The sequence below is a fragment of the Staurois parvus genome, unplaced genomic scaffold (assembly GCF_062004578.1).
Source record: "Staurois parvus isolate SC_StPar_1 unplaced genomic scaffold, SC_StPar_1.0 ptg001255l, whole genome shotgun sequence".
NCBI lineage: Eukaryota > Metazoa > Chordata > Amphibia > Anura > Ranidae > Staurois > Staurois parvus.
In genome coordinates, this window is record NW_028319051.1 from 1,000,197 (window position 1) to 1,015,852 (window position 15,656).

General features: G+C 44.2%; 1 protein-coding gene across 3 annotated transcripts in view; it reads left to right on the plus strand.

Moving 5' to 3' along the window:
• SLC4A3 (solute carrier family 4 member 3) overlaps nucleotides 1-15,656 on the plus strand; it is a 68,077-nt gene that overhangs the window by 5,069 nt on the left and 47,352 nt on the right. For all 3 annotated transcript variants that reach the window (XM_089660635.1, XM_089660636.1, XM_089660634.1), the window contains exons 3-6: nucleotides 1,856-2,036; nucleotides 6,081-6,216; nucleotides 7,110-7,245; nucleotides 11,924-12,017. In XM_089660635.1, coding sequence (XP_089516761.1) covers nucleotides 1,856-2,036; nucleotides 6,081-6,216; nucleotides 7,110-7,245; nucleotides 11,924-12,017 — 547 coding nt within the window. The remainder of the gene's footprint in view (nucleotides 1-1,855; nucleotides 2,037-6,080; nucleotides 6,217-7,109; nucleotides 7,246-11,923; nucleotides 12,018-15,656) is intronic.

Below are 15,656 nucleotides of genomic sequence, written 5' to 3' on the forward strand. Positions count from 1 at the left end.
TTTTTTGACCTCCGGAACAGATTAATTGGTTTTCAATGCATTTACGATTTTTTTTATTAATCATGCTCCTGTACAGTATTTATGCCTTTAAAGTGCACTATATAAAGAGTTTTTAACAGATAGACTTATTTTTACTTTTTTTTTACCTCCGGAACAAATTAATTGGTTTTCAGTGCATTTACGATTTTTTTTTTATTAATCATGCTCCTGTACAGTTTTTATGCCTTTAAAGTGCACTTTATAAAGAGTTTTGAACAGATAGACTTTTTTTAACTTTTTTTTTACCTCCGGAACAGATTAATTGGTTTTCAGTGCATTTACGATTTCTTTTATTAATCATGCTCCTGTACAGTATTTTTGCCTTTAAAGTCCACTTTATAAATAGTTTTGAACAGATAGACTTTTTTTAACTTTTTTTTTACCTCCGGAACAGATTAATTGGTTTTCAATGCATTTACGATTTTTTTTATTGATCATGCTCCTGTACAGTATTTATGCCTTTAAAGTGCACTTTATAAAGGGTTTTGAACAGATATACTTTTTTTTACTTTTTTCTGACCTCCGAAACGGATTAATTGGTTTTCAATGCATTCCTATGGGAAACTGCATTTCGGTTTACGAATTTTTCGCAATACAAAAAGTCCCGCAGAATTAAATTCGTAAACCAAGGTACGCCTGTATATATATATATATATATAATATAGAAATGTTTTGAATGGCGCAGTCCTGGTTTTATTTGTGAAAGCACCAACAGTGGGACACAGTAGAACCATGGCTCTTCCTATTGTGCATGCATATGGAAAAATCAGACTCGCAAAAAAAAAAAAAAAAAAGGTGGCAGATGGGCATTCATCACATACACATGAGACATCTTCATTTGCCTCTTTGCAGGCATAAGATACCATATAACTGACCATTTGGTGACTCTATAAACAGAACAGTATTCCCACAGTTCATCCAGATGACTCATATACATGTACCAAAGCCCAAATGTTTTTCTAAAAATGCCAGGTAGCCTCCATGTTGAGGACATGTTGCCTGTATTGTTGCCAACTCATCCCTTTAAAACCAAACACATATTAATTACGCAGGTTCTGGGGCTCACTGAATGCACAGAAGGTACTAAGTGAGTTTAATTAACCACTTTAATCAGCCACAGAATCTGTGTAATTAATGTATGTTTGGTTTTAAGGGAATGAGGTGGCCTGGTATACTTGAGAAGGAATGGGGGACGTATTCTTGTCCACCCCTTTCCTAGCTTGCCAGGCTGCATTCTCAAATATGGTATGGCTTTAGTCTGGTATGGATTTTTTTTTTTGGAGGGGGGGAAGCTTCACTCTTTTATTCCTTGATTTTTGTGTGAGGATCCCCCCTATACAATTTGGGGGACAACTCATGCTTATTTTTTAGTGTCTGGCCCTCCTTAAAATTCATACCAGACCTAAAGGGCCTGATGTACATTGTGGGGGAACCCCCACAACAATTTTTTTTAAACTATCCTAGGCTCCTTTGCTAACGTGCTTGGGGATTCCCCATAATGTAAGTGAATGAGGCTGGTGAAGTCAGTGCTTGTTAAGGGCTTGTTGGTGCCTGCACTCACCCATGTTCATAACAGCGGTGGTAACACTGCTATTATACATATTGTTTGACTTCGGCAATACGGGTAAATGTCCGCTCTGAATTGTGTGTGGATTGAACCTTACATTTATCCCAATTCGTGGGAAGTAACGTATGGAAGACTTTGCATGGGTGGCTGTTAAAATCTCTTTAGGGTGATTCCATACCATGGAAGATATCTGCCACCTCTTCTCACAGCTACTTCACTTTCTTACTTTCTTCTTTTTTGTGCATTCAGGTGTTTGTGGAGCTGAATGAGCTGGTCACTGATGGAATGCAGGAATTGCAGTGGAAGGAGACGGCTCGCTGGATAAAATTTGAGGAGGATGTTGAACAAGAGACCTCTCGATGGGGCAAACCTCATGTGGCTTCTCTGTCCTTCCGTAGCTTGTTGGAACTCAGGAAAACCATAGCATCTGGTGGGTTTTAAAGATCAATATTCAGGAGCACCATAGGCTCTCTGAAGAGGGGGTACAACAGAAGGTGTTTGCATTCAGACTGTGTCTTTCTGATTGAAACATCTTGAAAAAATGTGCTTTTTGATAATTGTAGTGCTCCCCCTAGGGAGCTGCTGGTGAACTTGATTCTTTTTCCCTAGATTGGTGCACACAAAGCCAGGCACACAGACAGAGAACAGTCTAGGGATGTCTTTTTGATGCTTTATTGAAAAGTTGAACTTGGATGGGGTGAAGGTAGCATGGGATACTCTAAGCTGAAAAACTGAACTACTTGAGGACTCTTCTTTATCTCACTGAGCTGCAAAAAAACACTCTCTACTGCTGACAGGTGACTATGACTTCTTCTAGCACTGAGGTCATCTAACTCACAATGACACAGGACCATTGGTTGCCTCCTTCTGATATCCATTGGGCTCTCTTCAGTGAGGAAGACAAAGACTCACACTACTATAGGACAGATGGACACTCTTCCCCCAATTTCTTCCCAGTACTCTCCAGTGAGCTTGTCCAGACCCAAACCAACTTCAGGACCAGACTTTTTTCCAAATCGACCCCCCAGCTTAAGCTCCAGGTGGGACATCGATATCTTCTAAATGGCCCCTCCAGTAATCCTTCCGCAGGGGCAGAGCCCCTGCACAGGGGTCTCCTACAGCAGGATTGGACCCACGAACTCCCTTTCCCTGCCTCAGGCCTCATTCTATTTATGGGCTCTCCAGACACCTACTGTGTACACCTCCCCAGGGATTGGCTGGATCCCCATAAAATTTCAGGCTGCATACTCTGTTCTTCCTGCTATAATTCTAGAATACTTTTGAATACAGGGTGAAGTAATCAGAGTAGCCTGTGAGACATTGAGCAGGCCAGAACAATCAACCCCCACTGAACTGATTACAGAGGAGATAGCTAAATTTACCTAACAGCCTGCACTAACTAAGAGGGTGCTACATAATAAAAAATGAACAAATGCCTTACTGTACCAAATGCTGCCAAACCTGCAAAACACCTTCACTGCCCATCTTTTCTGAATTGTTTACAACAATTTCATAGGCATCTAATTGTCCCCTCTCTAATCAAAACTTAAGCAGGCCATAAACACAAATGCAGGCTGAATAGAAATAATATAACAGATTTATCCATGGACTCTGTTGTATTCTGACAGTAGGCTCCACCCGCTGTCAAAATACCCAAGTATCGGCTGCACCTGATTGGATGATGCCACTGTTCAGCCAAGTATTTTCCACATCAATTTTTTGATGAATGAATGTTGTTCTCAGCACAAGTGGGCAAAGTTCCACTGATCACCAGCACAAGTGGGCAAAGTTCCACTGACCACCAGGATAAGGGGGAAAAGTTGCACTGACTACCAGCACAAGGGGGCAAAGTTGCACTGACCACCAGCACAAGGGGACAAAGTTCCACTGATCACCAGCATAAGGGGGGCAAAGTTCCACTGACCACCAGCACAATGGGGCAAAGTTCCACTGACCACCAGCACAAGTGGGCAAAGTTCCACTGACCACCAGCACAAGGGGGCAAAGTTCCATTGACCACCAGCACAAGGGGGTAAAGGTCCACTGACCACCAGCATAAGGGGGCAAAGTTCCACTGACCACCAGCACAAGGGGGCAAAGGTCCACTGACCACCAGCACAAGTGGGCAAAGTTCCACTGACCACCAGCACAAGGGGGCAAAGTTCCATTGACCACCAGCACAAGGGGGCAAAGTGCCACTGACCACCAGCACAAGGGGGAAAGGTTTCACTGACCACCAGCACAAGGGGGCAAAGTTCCATTGACCACCATCACAGGGGGGCAAAGTTGCACTGACCACCATCACAAGGGGGAAAAGTTCCACTGACCACCAGCATAAGGGGGCAAAGTTCTGTAGTATATTGTGTGTAATATATATATTGAAGACATTGAAACACATACTGACAGGCCAGTGATAAGACCACTTTACACACCAAAAGGACACCTTACTATGTTAATGCATGCAGGAAGTAATTACCTTCTCTTTGTTGTGTTGGGTTAACCTGTTTTTGGGTAAATATATGGAGAGTCAGGGGAAGTTTCTGGGTCTAGACACCTAAGATCAAACATGCTACTAAAAGTGGCCAATCAGACTGCTTGCCATTGTACTGAATGGGGAAAATGTGTATATTAACACAGGACACAGAACACAGGATGGAATACAAAGATAGCAGAGCACAAGTGAGGATACCTGGGCAGAGCATAAGGGAGAATACAAAGATAGCAGAGCACAGGTCAGGATATGTGGGATAGAATACAGGTTGCATGGAAGCTACCTAGTTGCATATTATAGATTGGACATATGCTGGATGGTGTAGTATCTCTATGCTTGATATGAAGTATCTTGAATGGGACTTTGAGAGCTGTTGTTCATTGTAATCTTTACAAATATTCAGCTGGATTTCTGTCATCTGTAACAAATATCTTTATCCGAATAAATGCATCTCTCTGGAAAAGGACTATTGGTTGCTGCGGGAATAGTACATATATAAATACATCCTGGTCATCCGGAGAAGGGCTGGATCTCCATGCTTGATATGAAACTTCATTATTTTAAGACAACAAGTTCCACTGACCACCAGCACAAGGGGGCAAAGTTCCATTGACCACCAGCACAAGTGGGCAAAGTTCCACTGACCACCAGCACAAGGGGGCAAAATTCCATTGACCACCAGCACAAGGGGGCAAAGCTCCACTGACCACCAGCACAAGTGGGCAAAGTTCCACTGACCACCAGCACAAGGGGGCAAAGTGCCACTGACCACCAGCACAAGGGGGAAAAGTTTCACTTACCACCAGCACAAGGGGGCAAAGTTCCATTGACCACCAGCACAAGGGGGCAAAGTTCCACTGACCACCAGCACAAGGGGGAAAGATTTCACTGACCACCAGCACAAGGGGGCAAAGTTCCATTGACCACCATCACAGGGGGGCAAAGTTGCACTGACCACCATCACAAGGGGGAAACGTTCCAATGACCACCAGCACAAGGGGGAAAAGTTCCACTGACCACCAGCACAGGGGGGAAAAGTTGCACTGACCACCATCACAAGGGGGAAAAGTTCCACTGACCACCAGCACAAGGGGGAAAAGTTTCATTGACCACCAGCACAAGGGGGAAAAGTTCCATTGACCACCAACACAAGGGGGCAAAGTTCCACTGACCACCAGCACAAAGGGGCAAAGTGCCACTGACCACCAGCACAAGGGGGAAACGTTTCACTGACCACCAGCACAGGGGGGCAAAGTTCCATTGACCACCATCACAGGGGGGCAAAGGTGCACTGACCACCATCACAAGGGGGAAAAGTTCCACTGACCACCAGCACAGGGGGGCAAAGTTGCACTGACCACCAGCACAAAGGGGCAAAGTTCCACTGACCACCAGCACAAGCTAAAATCTTGTGAATGTATTAAAACTCACAACCAGTCCAACATATATATCCTTGGCAGCGCACTGACCGGCCATGTGAAAGCTCAGATGAGTCGCAGCTTGTGATGTCATCGCCTGGCTCCGCTACTCCTTTCCGAGCATGCGCATGGTCCCTATGTGCACTGTTATCCGATGCTCGGCTGCTGAGGCAATGCTGGGACAACTTGGTTTGCGTGCAGGGGCGGACTGACAACTCATGGGGCCCCCGGGCAATAGGGGATCATGGGGCCCCTGTGTCCTTGCCCAAACTCAAAAAAGCCTATGAAAAAGGTACCAGGGGCATCTCATGGGGCCCCCTACTGACCTCGGGCCCTCGGGCAGTGCCCGAGTTTCCAGATGGTCAGTCTGCCCCTGTTTGCGTGCCAGAGAGGGCTCTGAGTGCCCGCTGTAGCACACATGCCATAGATTCGCATCCACTACCCTACATGATACCTGAATATAGATGCCTCTGTCCTTCTGGGGGAAAAGCAGATAAAGGCATTGGTGGGTTCTCTATGAGCTGATAAATAGCTAAAGCACCTTTTTATTATTTTCTCCTTACAGGAGCCATCCTTCTAGACTTGGATCAGACTACTATGCTGGGAATAGCTCAGATGATTGTGGAAACAATGGTCGTATCAGATCAGATCAGAGCCATAGATCGCTCAAATGTTCTGCGCTCTCTCTTGCTGAAGCACAGGTAATGTGTGCTATCCATCGCTAGCATGAATGGCCTCAATTAGGCTCAAGGACTGCTGGCCTCTAGGTACCTCAGTACATATTAGTATATATTAGTGGCTTATCAGGCAATATTTTAGCTGGAGGCATATTATTTGATTAGCTGTGCAATCTCACTTGAACATATTGCTGGAGAAATGTGAAACTAATCATGGGGCGGGCGTAGATTTAAAGTGTTAGTAAACCCAGGACCAGAATTCACTATATCTAGTCTCCCACAGTACACAGACCATGCAATTATTTTAGTAAATATAAACTGCTAAATACCTTTTCTCATCAGCAGTATATAGCAGTCTTGTGACTTCTATCAGTGTCCAGCTGAGCACCGGTTAAAGCTTGTAGGAGGAGTTTTCATTCTGCTCTGACTGTCCAATGAGGCTGCATGACCCCCTGACCCTTTCTCTGGACAGTGCTGATTGGCCCTGTGCTGATCACATGCACCCTCAAAAAGAAAAAAAAAACCCTCTAGCAATACACACTAAATTGAGCATGTGCAGAGTGACTTCTAGAGCTCTATACTATCAGAAGACGGATTAGGGACAGTAGAAGATGGGAAGGATCAGAAAAGACAGGATCAAACAACCTTTTTACACTATGCAGAGGATTAACCCATTAGGTTCCACAGTGAGTATAACAAGCATGCTTCACTGCATATACAGACTGATTTTACTGTTGTGGGTTTAGTAACACTTTAAGAAGGCAGGGGAGAGATGATGGTGGCTGTGTGTTTATGTGTGTGTGTGTGGGGGGGTGTCAGATGATCATGGACCCTTGGGAATGTGATAATGATTTGTATTTTGGGGAAAAAACACTTTGCTGAGTTTCTTTGATGTTCTTAAAATATTTTATTTCCAGCCACCCCAATGATGGAAGAGACTCCCATCATCCCCGGACCAGCACCACATCTGGAGTAGGAAACCATGCATCAAACAATAGTCCACAGAAAGAGACCAACATCAACAACACCCACAATGACCCGGACAACAAGCAGGTGAGGGACGGCTGCAGATTGAGAACCATCATCCTGATTTTTACATTTGTCTGAGAGGCTTTCCATTATGCAACCAAGCTCATATAGGAACTTGGGAATACGATATACCATGACTTCAGATCAGGGGCGGACTGACAACTCATGGGGCCCCCGGGCAATAAGGGATCATGGGGCCCCTGTGTCCTTGCCCAAACTCAAAAAAGCCTATGAAAAAGTTACAAGGGGCATCTCATGGGGCCCCCTACTGACCCCGGGCCCTCGGGCAGTGCCCGAGTTTCCAAATGGTCAGTCCGCCTCTGCTTCAGATAGGCAGCTCTCATAGACAAAAGGGCTTCTAGATTAGAAGATGCCTCATGTAGAGACAAAGAAGTTTTGGAAGAGCAAGAGAAAACACACTGGAGATGGCAAGTCCAAGGTTGGACTCAAAAATTCCAAAGTCACTTGGCAATAGTATTTATACACTTACCAGCCACTTTACAAGGTACACCTGTTCAGGGGTGGACTGACAACTTATGGGGCCCCCCGGCAATAGGGGATTATGGGGCCCCTGTGTCCTCGCCCACACCCAAAAAAGCCTATGAAAAAACCAATGAAAGGTACCAGGGGCATCTCATGGGGCCCCCTACTGACCCCGGGCCCTCGGGCAGTGCCCGAGTGCTCGAATGGTCAGTCCGCCCCTGCACCTGTTCAATTGCTTGGTAACACAAATTGTCAATCAGCCAATCACATGGCAGCAGCTCAATGCATTTAGGCATCTAGACATGGTGAAGATGACTTGCTGAAGTTCAAACCGAGCATCAGAACGGGGAAGAAAGGGGATTTAAGTGACTTTGAACATGGCATGGTTGTTGGTGCCAGACTGGTTAGTCTGTGCATTTCAAAACCTGCTGATCTACTTGAATTTTTTCACATAACTATCTCTAGGGTTTACAGAGAATGGTCCTAAAAGAGAAAATATCCAGTTGTGTGGACAAAAATGCCTTGTTGATGTCAGAGGTCAGAGGAGAATGGGCAGACTGGTTCCAGATGATAGAAAGGTAACAATAACTCAAATCAATATGGACCAAAATCTCTGAGGAATGTTCCAACACCTTGTTGCATCTATGCCAGGAAGAATTAAGGCAGTTCTAAAGGCTAAAGGGGGTCCAACCCGGTACTAGCAAGGTGGGCCTAATAAAGTGGCCGGTGAGTGTTGTAGGTTCTCAGGTGGTTTTGGCTGCCAAAATAAGCCCGGAAAGGCTGCTTATTAACAAGTATAATTACTCTTTCCAAATTATTTTAACTTTCAATTAAACATGAAAAAAGCACCTTCTCCAAACAAAAATAAACAATATGTACAGATATCAATTCAAGAGAACTTGGTCGCTGCCCCTAGAAGTATAACACACTTTAGATATGTGCAGAATAAATGAAAGTAGCTCTGACCACCCCCTGTGTGACCTAACCATTTCATATAAATACACCATTATGTATATATAAATCAAGAAAGTCCAAACTATAAATATGAAGCCCGCAAGGCACCACTTTCCAGTGAAAAACGAGAAGTGATCAAATCTTCTTATGACCTCCACCGTGCTCCCCCAACACGTGCAGCCAAGGTATGCACTCACCAGATTTCATCGGCTAACAAAGTAGCCTGCAAGCCTGTAAGACCCAGTCCTGTATTAGTGGTGGGATGCCCCGTTCTGGAGTCTCCTTGTAACCACATACACAATCTCCTCCATTTCCAGAATAATTCTCAAGAGAATGCCCAGAAGAGTGATCATAGTGCAGCCATGTTTATTAAAAAGTGTACGTGGTTACAAGGAGACTACAGAACGGGGCATCCCACCACTAATACAACCCTGGGCCTTACAGGCTTGCTGGCTACTTTGTTAGTCAATGAAATCTGGTGAGTGCATACCTTGGCTACACACATTGCTGCTGAGCTGCACCTACAGAGGAAGGTAATGTCTGACTCTGATGTCTCGTGTCTGTATGAGTGTCATGGACGGATCTAGGGGGGTGCTGGGGTGGGCTTTGATTTTAATTGTGCTCCCCCATGTCTCTGTTAGTGCATCCACTGATCTGTGAGTCAGTCTGATGCAGATACTTGATGTAAGGGGGACTCTGATGGGGACAATCCATGTACGGGCACTGTGACTGTGACATCAGTTGTAAGGGGGTACTTTGGTTCAGACACATGATGTAAGGGGGCACTCTGGTTGGGATAACTGAACATATGTAAGGGGGCACTCTGGTTGGGATAACTGAACATTTGTAAGGGGGCACTCTGGTTGGGATAACTGAACATTTGTAAGGGGGCACTCTGATGGGGACAGTTGATGTAAGAGGGGACACTAATGTAAGGGGGCACTCTGATTGGGATAACTGAACATATGTAAGGGGGCATTCTGATTGGGATAACTGAATATATGTAAGGGGGCATTCTGATTGGGATAACTGAACATATGTAAGGGGGCACTCTGGTTGGGATAACTGAACATTTGTAAGGGGGCACTCTGGTTGGGATAACTGAACATTTGTAAGGGGGCACTCTGATGGGGACAGTTGATGTAAGAGGGGACACTAATGTAAGGGGGCACTCTGATTGGGATAACTGAACATATGTAAGGGGGCACTCTGGTTGGGATAACTGAATATATGTAAGGGGGCATTCTGATTGGGATAACTGAACATATGTAAGGGGGCACTCTGATTGGGATAATTGAACATATGTAAGGGGGCACTCTGATTCAGACACATGATGCAAGGGGGCACTCTGGTTGGGATAACTGAACATATGTAAGGGGGCACTCTGGTTGGGATAACTGAACATTTGTAAGGGGGCACTCTGGTTGGGATAACTGAACATATGTAAGGGGGCATTCTGATTGGGATAACTGAACATATGTAAGGGGGCATTCTGATGGGGACAGTTGATGTAAGAGGGGACACTAATGTAAGGTGGCATTCTGATTCAGACACATGATGCAAGGGGGCACTCTGATTGGGATAACTGAACATATGTAAGGGGGCACTCTGATGGGGACAGTTGATGTTAGAGGGGACACTAATGTAAGGGGGAACTCTGATTGGGATAACTGAACATATGTAAGGGGGCACTCTGATGGGGACAGTTGATGTAAGAGGGCACACTAATGTAAGGTGGCACTCTGATTCAGACACATGATGCCAGGGGACACTCTGATTGGGATAACTAAATATATGTAAAGAGGCACTCTGATGGGGAAAGTTGATGTAAGGGGGAACACTGATGTAAGGGGGAACTCTGATAGGGACACCTGATTTAAGGGGGTACTCTGATGGTGGCATGTGATGTAAGGGGGCACTCTGATGGGGACCCTGATGTAAAATGAGAACTTTGATGAGTACAATTTTCTTACAATTTTCTGCCAAATTTCCTTTAGATTTACCTTCAACTATGTAGTGCAAGGCCTGCCTAATTGGATACAATTGAAAGCGTTGTTTAGGTTTGACCTCCTATTATATGGTTTTTGGTAAATCTAAAGCAAAATTCTCAAGAAAATTGTTTAATGTATGGCCAGTCTAATGCCAGCCATACATGGGTCAAATTCGACCAATTTTTTGGACCTAAGAATAATCGGCCGATTTTCGCTCTGTTAGTGGGTCAATGACACCAGGCGATTTTCTTGGTTCCTCCCCTTTTCAGTGATCGGGCATGTTGGAAAATTTATGAAAAACGTCCAATTTTAGACTCAATGATGGTCAAATTGTACGATCATTTTTCCAAAAAGAATATACGCATGAGCCGTGACCTGGAAAAAACAGAAGTTTAGCCTGTTATATGGGGTGAACTTTATGACTTGGTCGGCCGATTTTCAAAATAATTGATGGCACCATCGGATTACCGAGCGAATGACGATTCCGATTTTTGGACGAAAAATCATTCGGAATTCGACCTGTCCAATTGCTTTAGTTGAGTAGAACGTTTCAAAATTGCCTCATATAGATTGACACCCACATGAGACCCACTCTTATGCAGGCCACAGACGGGTTGAAAATCAGCCGATTTTTCGGCCGAAAAAAAAATCGGCCAATTTTCGCACCATTAGTGGGTTAATTGGTCGGCCATTTTGGGGGGTTTTGGCACATATTTTTTATCAGTAAAGTTGGAAAAAAATCGGCCGATTTTGCTGATCGGCTGATTTGCCCGGCAATGATGGGCAAATCGGCCAATCGTTTTACCGATAAAAAATCTGTGCGTGAGCCGTGACCCGCAAGAAGAAGAAAAAGAAGAATTCCAGTCCGCTATTATATTTATATGAAAAGTATTGCGGTTGCAACAATGTATCTATTTGTATTCGAATAAAACCATCTGTATGGATACAAATAGATACAATGTTACAACCGCAATACTTTTCATATAAATATAATAGCGGAGCTCTCTGCAAGGGACAGAAGTAATTAAATGCCGGCTGTAGACGGGACAAAAATTGGCCGATTTTTTTTACCATTGGTGGTAACGTAGGCCTATTGAACGACCGATTTTTCGTTTTTTTGTAAAAACATCCGGTTTTCGACCCGTCTATGGCCTGCATTAGATGTGGGCCAATTTATAATAATGTTTCAAACTGTGCAGGGACAGGGATATGAGATTTGGGTTGGTTTTCCATTGAACCATCACCTTGCTCTTTGCTGTCTTGTTCTGATGTAGAAAACACTGAACGGTCCCGATGGTCATCGTATAAAGCATTGGAAGCTGATGGAGAAGATCCCGGAGAATGCAGAGGCTACCGTCGTACTTGTGGGTTAGTAGATGATTTTCTCCTTAATATAGAAATCAAAAAAGTGATGTTCTGTGTTTGCCAGGAATAAAGACATCAGTACACTTATTGTCAAGATGACTTAGCCCGGGTTCACACTGATGTGGTCTGGAATTTGCAGCGTTTTCTGTGCGAATTCCGCACCGCATCAGAATCGCACCCCGTTCATGCGAACCGCTGCGGGTGTGTATGTTAAGTTAACAACATCCCGAAATCGGTCCGCAAAACGCAGTGTGATGTGCAGAATCTGATCGCATAGATGTGAACACCCATGCAATCTGATTCTAATGTGGACCAAAAAAAGGGTCCTGCACCTTTTTGGTGCGAGTGCGGTGCGAATAGAGCCATACAATCGCACCGCACACAAATCTCACGTGATTTGCGCAGGAATGTGGTGTGGTTCCTGTGCGAATCACATGCGATGTACCACAACGCATATATGCAGGGGCGGACTGACCATTTGGAAACTCGGGAACTACCGAGGGCCCGGGGTCAGTAGGGGGCCCCATGAGATGCCCCTGGTACCTTTTTTATAGGCTTTTTTGAGTTTGGGAAAGGACACAGGGGCCCCATGATCCCCTATTGCCCGGGGGCCCCATGAGTTGTCAGTCCGCCCCTGCATATATGTGAACCCGAGCTTAGTGGCGAACTAAAAATATTAAAAAACAAGCTTTTGGGAACACTAGGCTTCTTCTTTAGGCATATTGACAGACAAAAACTTAAATGTTCAAAAAAATATATACAGATTCTGAACAAAGGCATATAGAACTAAAATCTACAGTAAATAATAATACAGTAGTATTGACATATATATTTCAATATATATATTTATTTCAGGTACTTTTATAACGCCGTCCATTTACGCAGAGCTTTACATATATATTGTACATTCACATCAGTCTATATACAGTGGGGCAAAAAAGTATTTATTCAGCCACCAATTGTGCAAGTTCTCCCACTTAAAAAGATGAGAGAGGCCTGTAATTGGCATCATACGTAGACCTCAACTATGAGAGACAAAATGAGAAAAAAAATCTAGACAATCACATTGGCTGATTAGGAAAGAATTTATTTGCAAATTATGGTGGAAAATAAGTATTTGGTCAATATGAAAAGTTCATCTCAATACTTTGTTATATATCCTTTGTTGGCAATGACAGAGGTCAAACGTTTCCTGTAAGTCTTCACAAGGTTGGCACACACTGTTGCTGGTATGTTGGCCCATCCTCCATGCAGATCTCCTGTAGAGCAGTGATGTTTTGGGGCTGTCGCTGGGCAACACAGACTTTCTATGGGGTTGAGATCTGGAGACTGACTAGGCCACTCCAGGACCTTGAAATGCTTCTTACGAAGCCACTCCTTCGTTGCCCGGGCGGTATGTTTGGGATCATTGTCATGTTGGAAGACCCAGCCACGTTTCATCTTCAATGCCCTTGCTGATGGAAGGAGGTTTGCACTCAAAATCTCACGATACATGGCCCCATTCATTCTGTCCTGTACATGGATCAGTCGTCCTGGTCCCTTTGTGGAGAAACAGCCCCAAAGCATGATGTTGCCACTCCCATGCTTCACAGTAGGTATGGTGTTCTTTGGATGCAACTCAGCATTCTGTCTCCTCCAAACACGACGAGTTGTGTTTCTACCAAACAGTTCTATTTTGGTTTCATCTGACCATATGACATTCTCCCAATCCTCTTCTGGATCATCCAAATGCTCTCTAGCAAACTTCAGATGGGCCCAGACATGTACTGGCTTAAGCAGGGGGACACGTCTGGCACTTCAGGATCTGAGTCCCTGGCGGCGTAGTGTGTTAATGATGGTAGCCTTTGTTACGTTGGTCCCAGCTCTCTGCAGGTCATTCACTAGGTCCCCCCGTGTGGTCCTGGGATTTTTGCTCACCGTTCTTGTGATCATTTTGACCCCACGGGGTGAGATCTTGCGTGGAGCCTCAGATCGAGGGAGATTATCAGTGGTCTTGTATGTCTTCCATTCTCTAATTATTGCTCCCACAGTTGATTAGTTCACACCAAGCTGCTTGCCTATTGCAGATTCAGTCTTCCCAGCCTGGTGCAGGTCTACAATTTTGTTTCTGGTGTCCTTCGACAGCTCTTTGGTCTTCACCATAGTGGAGTTTGGAGTGTGACTGTTTGAGGTTGTGGACAGGTGTCTTTTATACTGATAACAATTTCAAACAGGTGCCATTGATACAGGTAATGAGTGCAGGACAGAGGAGCCTCTTAAAGAAGAAGGTACAGGTCTGTGAGAGCCAGAAATCTTGCTTGTTTGTAGGTGACCAATTACTTATTTTCCACCATAATTTGCAAATAAATTCTTTCCAAATCAGCCAATGTGATTGTCTGGATTTTTTTTCTCATTTTGTCTCTCATAGTTGAGGTCTACCTATGATGCCAATTACAGGCCTCTCTCATCTTTTTAAGTAGGAGAACTTGCACAATTGGTGGCTGACTAAATACTTTTTTGCCCCACTGTATATATATATATACAGGTGAAACTCGAAAAATTAGAATATCGTGTAAAAGTTCATTTATTTCAGTAATGCAACTTAAAAGGTGAAACTAATATATGTCATAGACTCATTACATGCAAAGCAAGATAGTTCAAGCCGTGATTTGTCATCATTGTGATGATTATGGCTTACAGCTCATGAAAACCCCAAATCCACAATCTCAGAAAATTAGAATATTACATGCAATCAATAAAACAAGGATTGTACATAGAACAATATCGGACCTCTGAAAAGTATAAGCATGCATATGTACTCAGTACTTGGTTTGGGCCCCTTTTGCAGCAATTACTGCCTCAATGCGGCGTGGCATGGAAGCTATCAGCCTGTGGTACTGCTGAGGTGTTATAGAAGACCAGGATGCTTCAATAGCGGCCTTCAGCTCTTCTGCATTGTTTGGCCTCATGTCTCTCATCTTTCTCTTGGCAATGCCCCATAGATTCTCTATGGGGTTCAGGTCAGGCGAGTTTGCTGGCCAATCAAGCACAGTAATCCCACGGTCACATGACTCTAAAACCCCGCCCCACCTCCCGGCTTCTGGAACCCTTAAAGGGCCGGGAGGCGCCGGCGCTAAGGGGTTAAGGGCTGAGTATATTTTTGGCAGATTAACTAGTATTTTTCCATACTAGCAAGGTCTTTAAAGAGTAACTTCACTTTTTTTTTTAGAAAAAAAGCAATCTCTTCTGGGTGGTCTTTGTACATTGCAGGGATTTTAACAAGCTTTGTAGAAGATTAAGTTCTTAAAGCAAACCTACACTGCATCTGAGTACCAACAACCAAAAGCATATTTAATTCATTTTTAATATTTAAACAAAAACACCCATCCACCCATGTCTCCATGCTTTATTTTTCTAAGAAATCACTTAGAAAAACACCCCTACTATTTCTGGCTGTAGCCATCTTGAGTGAGGGCAGATGATTCATGTAGTAATTACTTCCTGGAATCCATCTGCCCTTAGCTCAGGCGTGCAGGCAGGAGGGTGTGCTTAGCTGGGAAAACCCCTCCTCCCCTTCTAAAGACTCCTGGGATGTATGTCATCCTTTGCATAGGCATGGAAACTAGAAAGTAACTAAAGAAATGTAAACCACAGTTTAACACA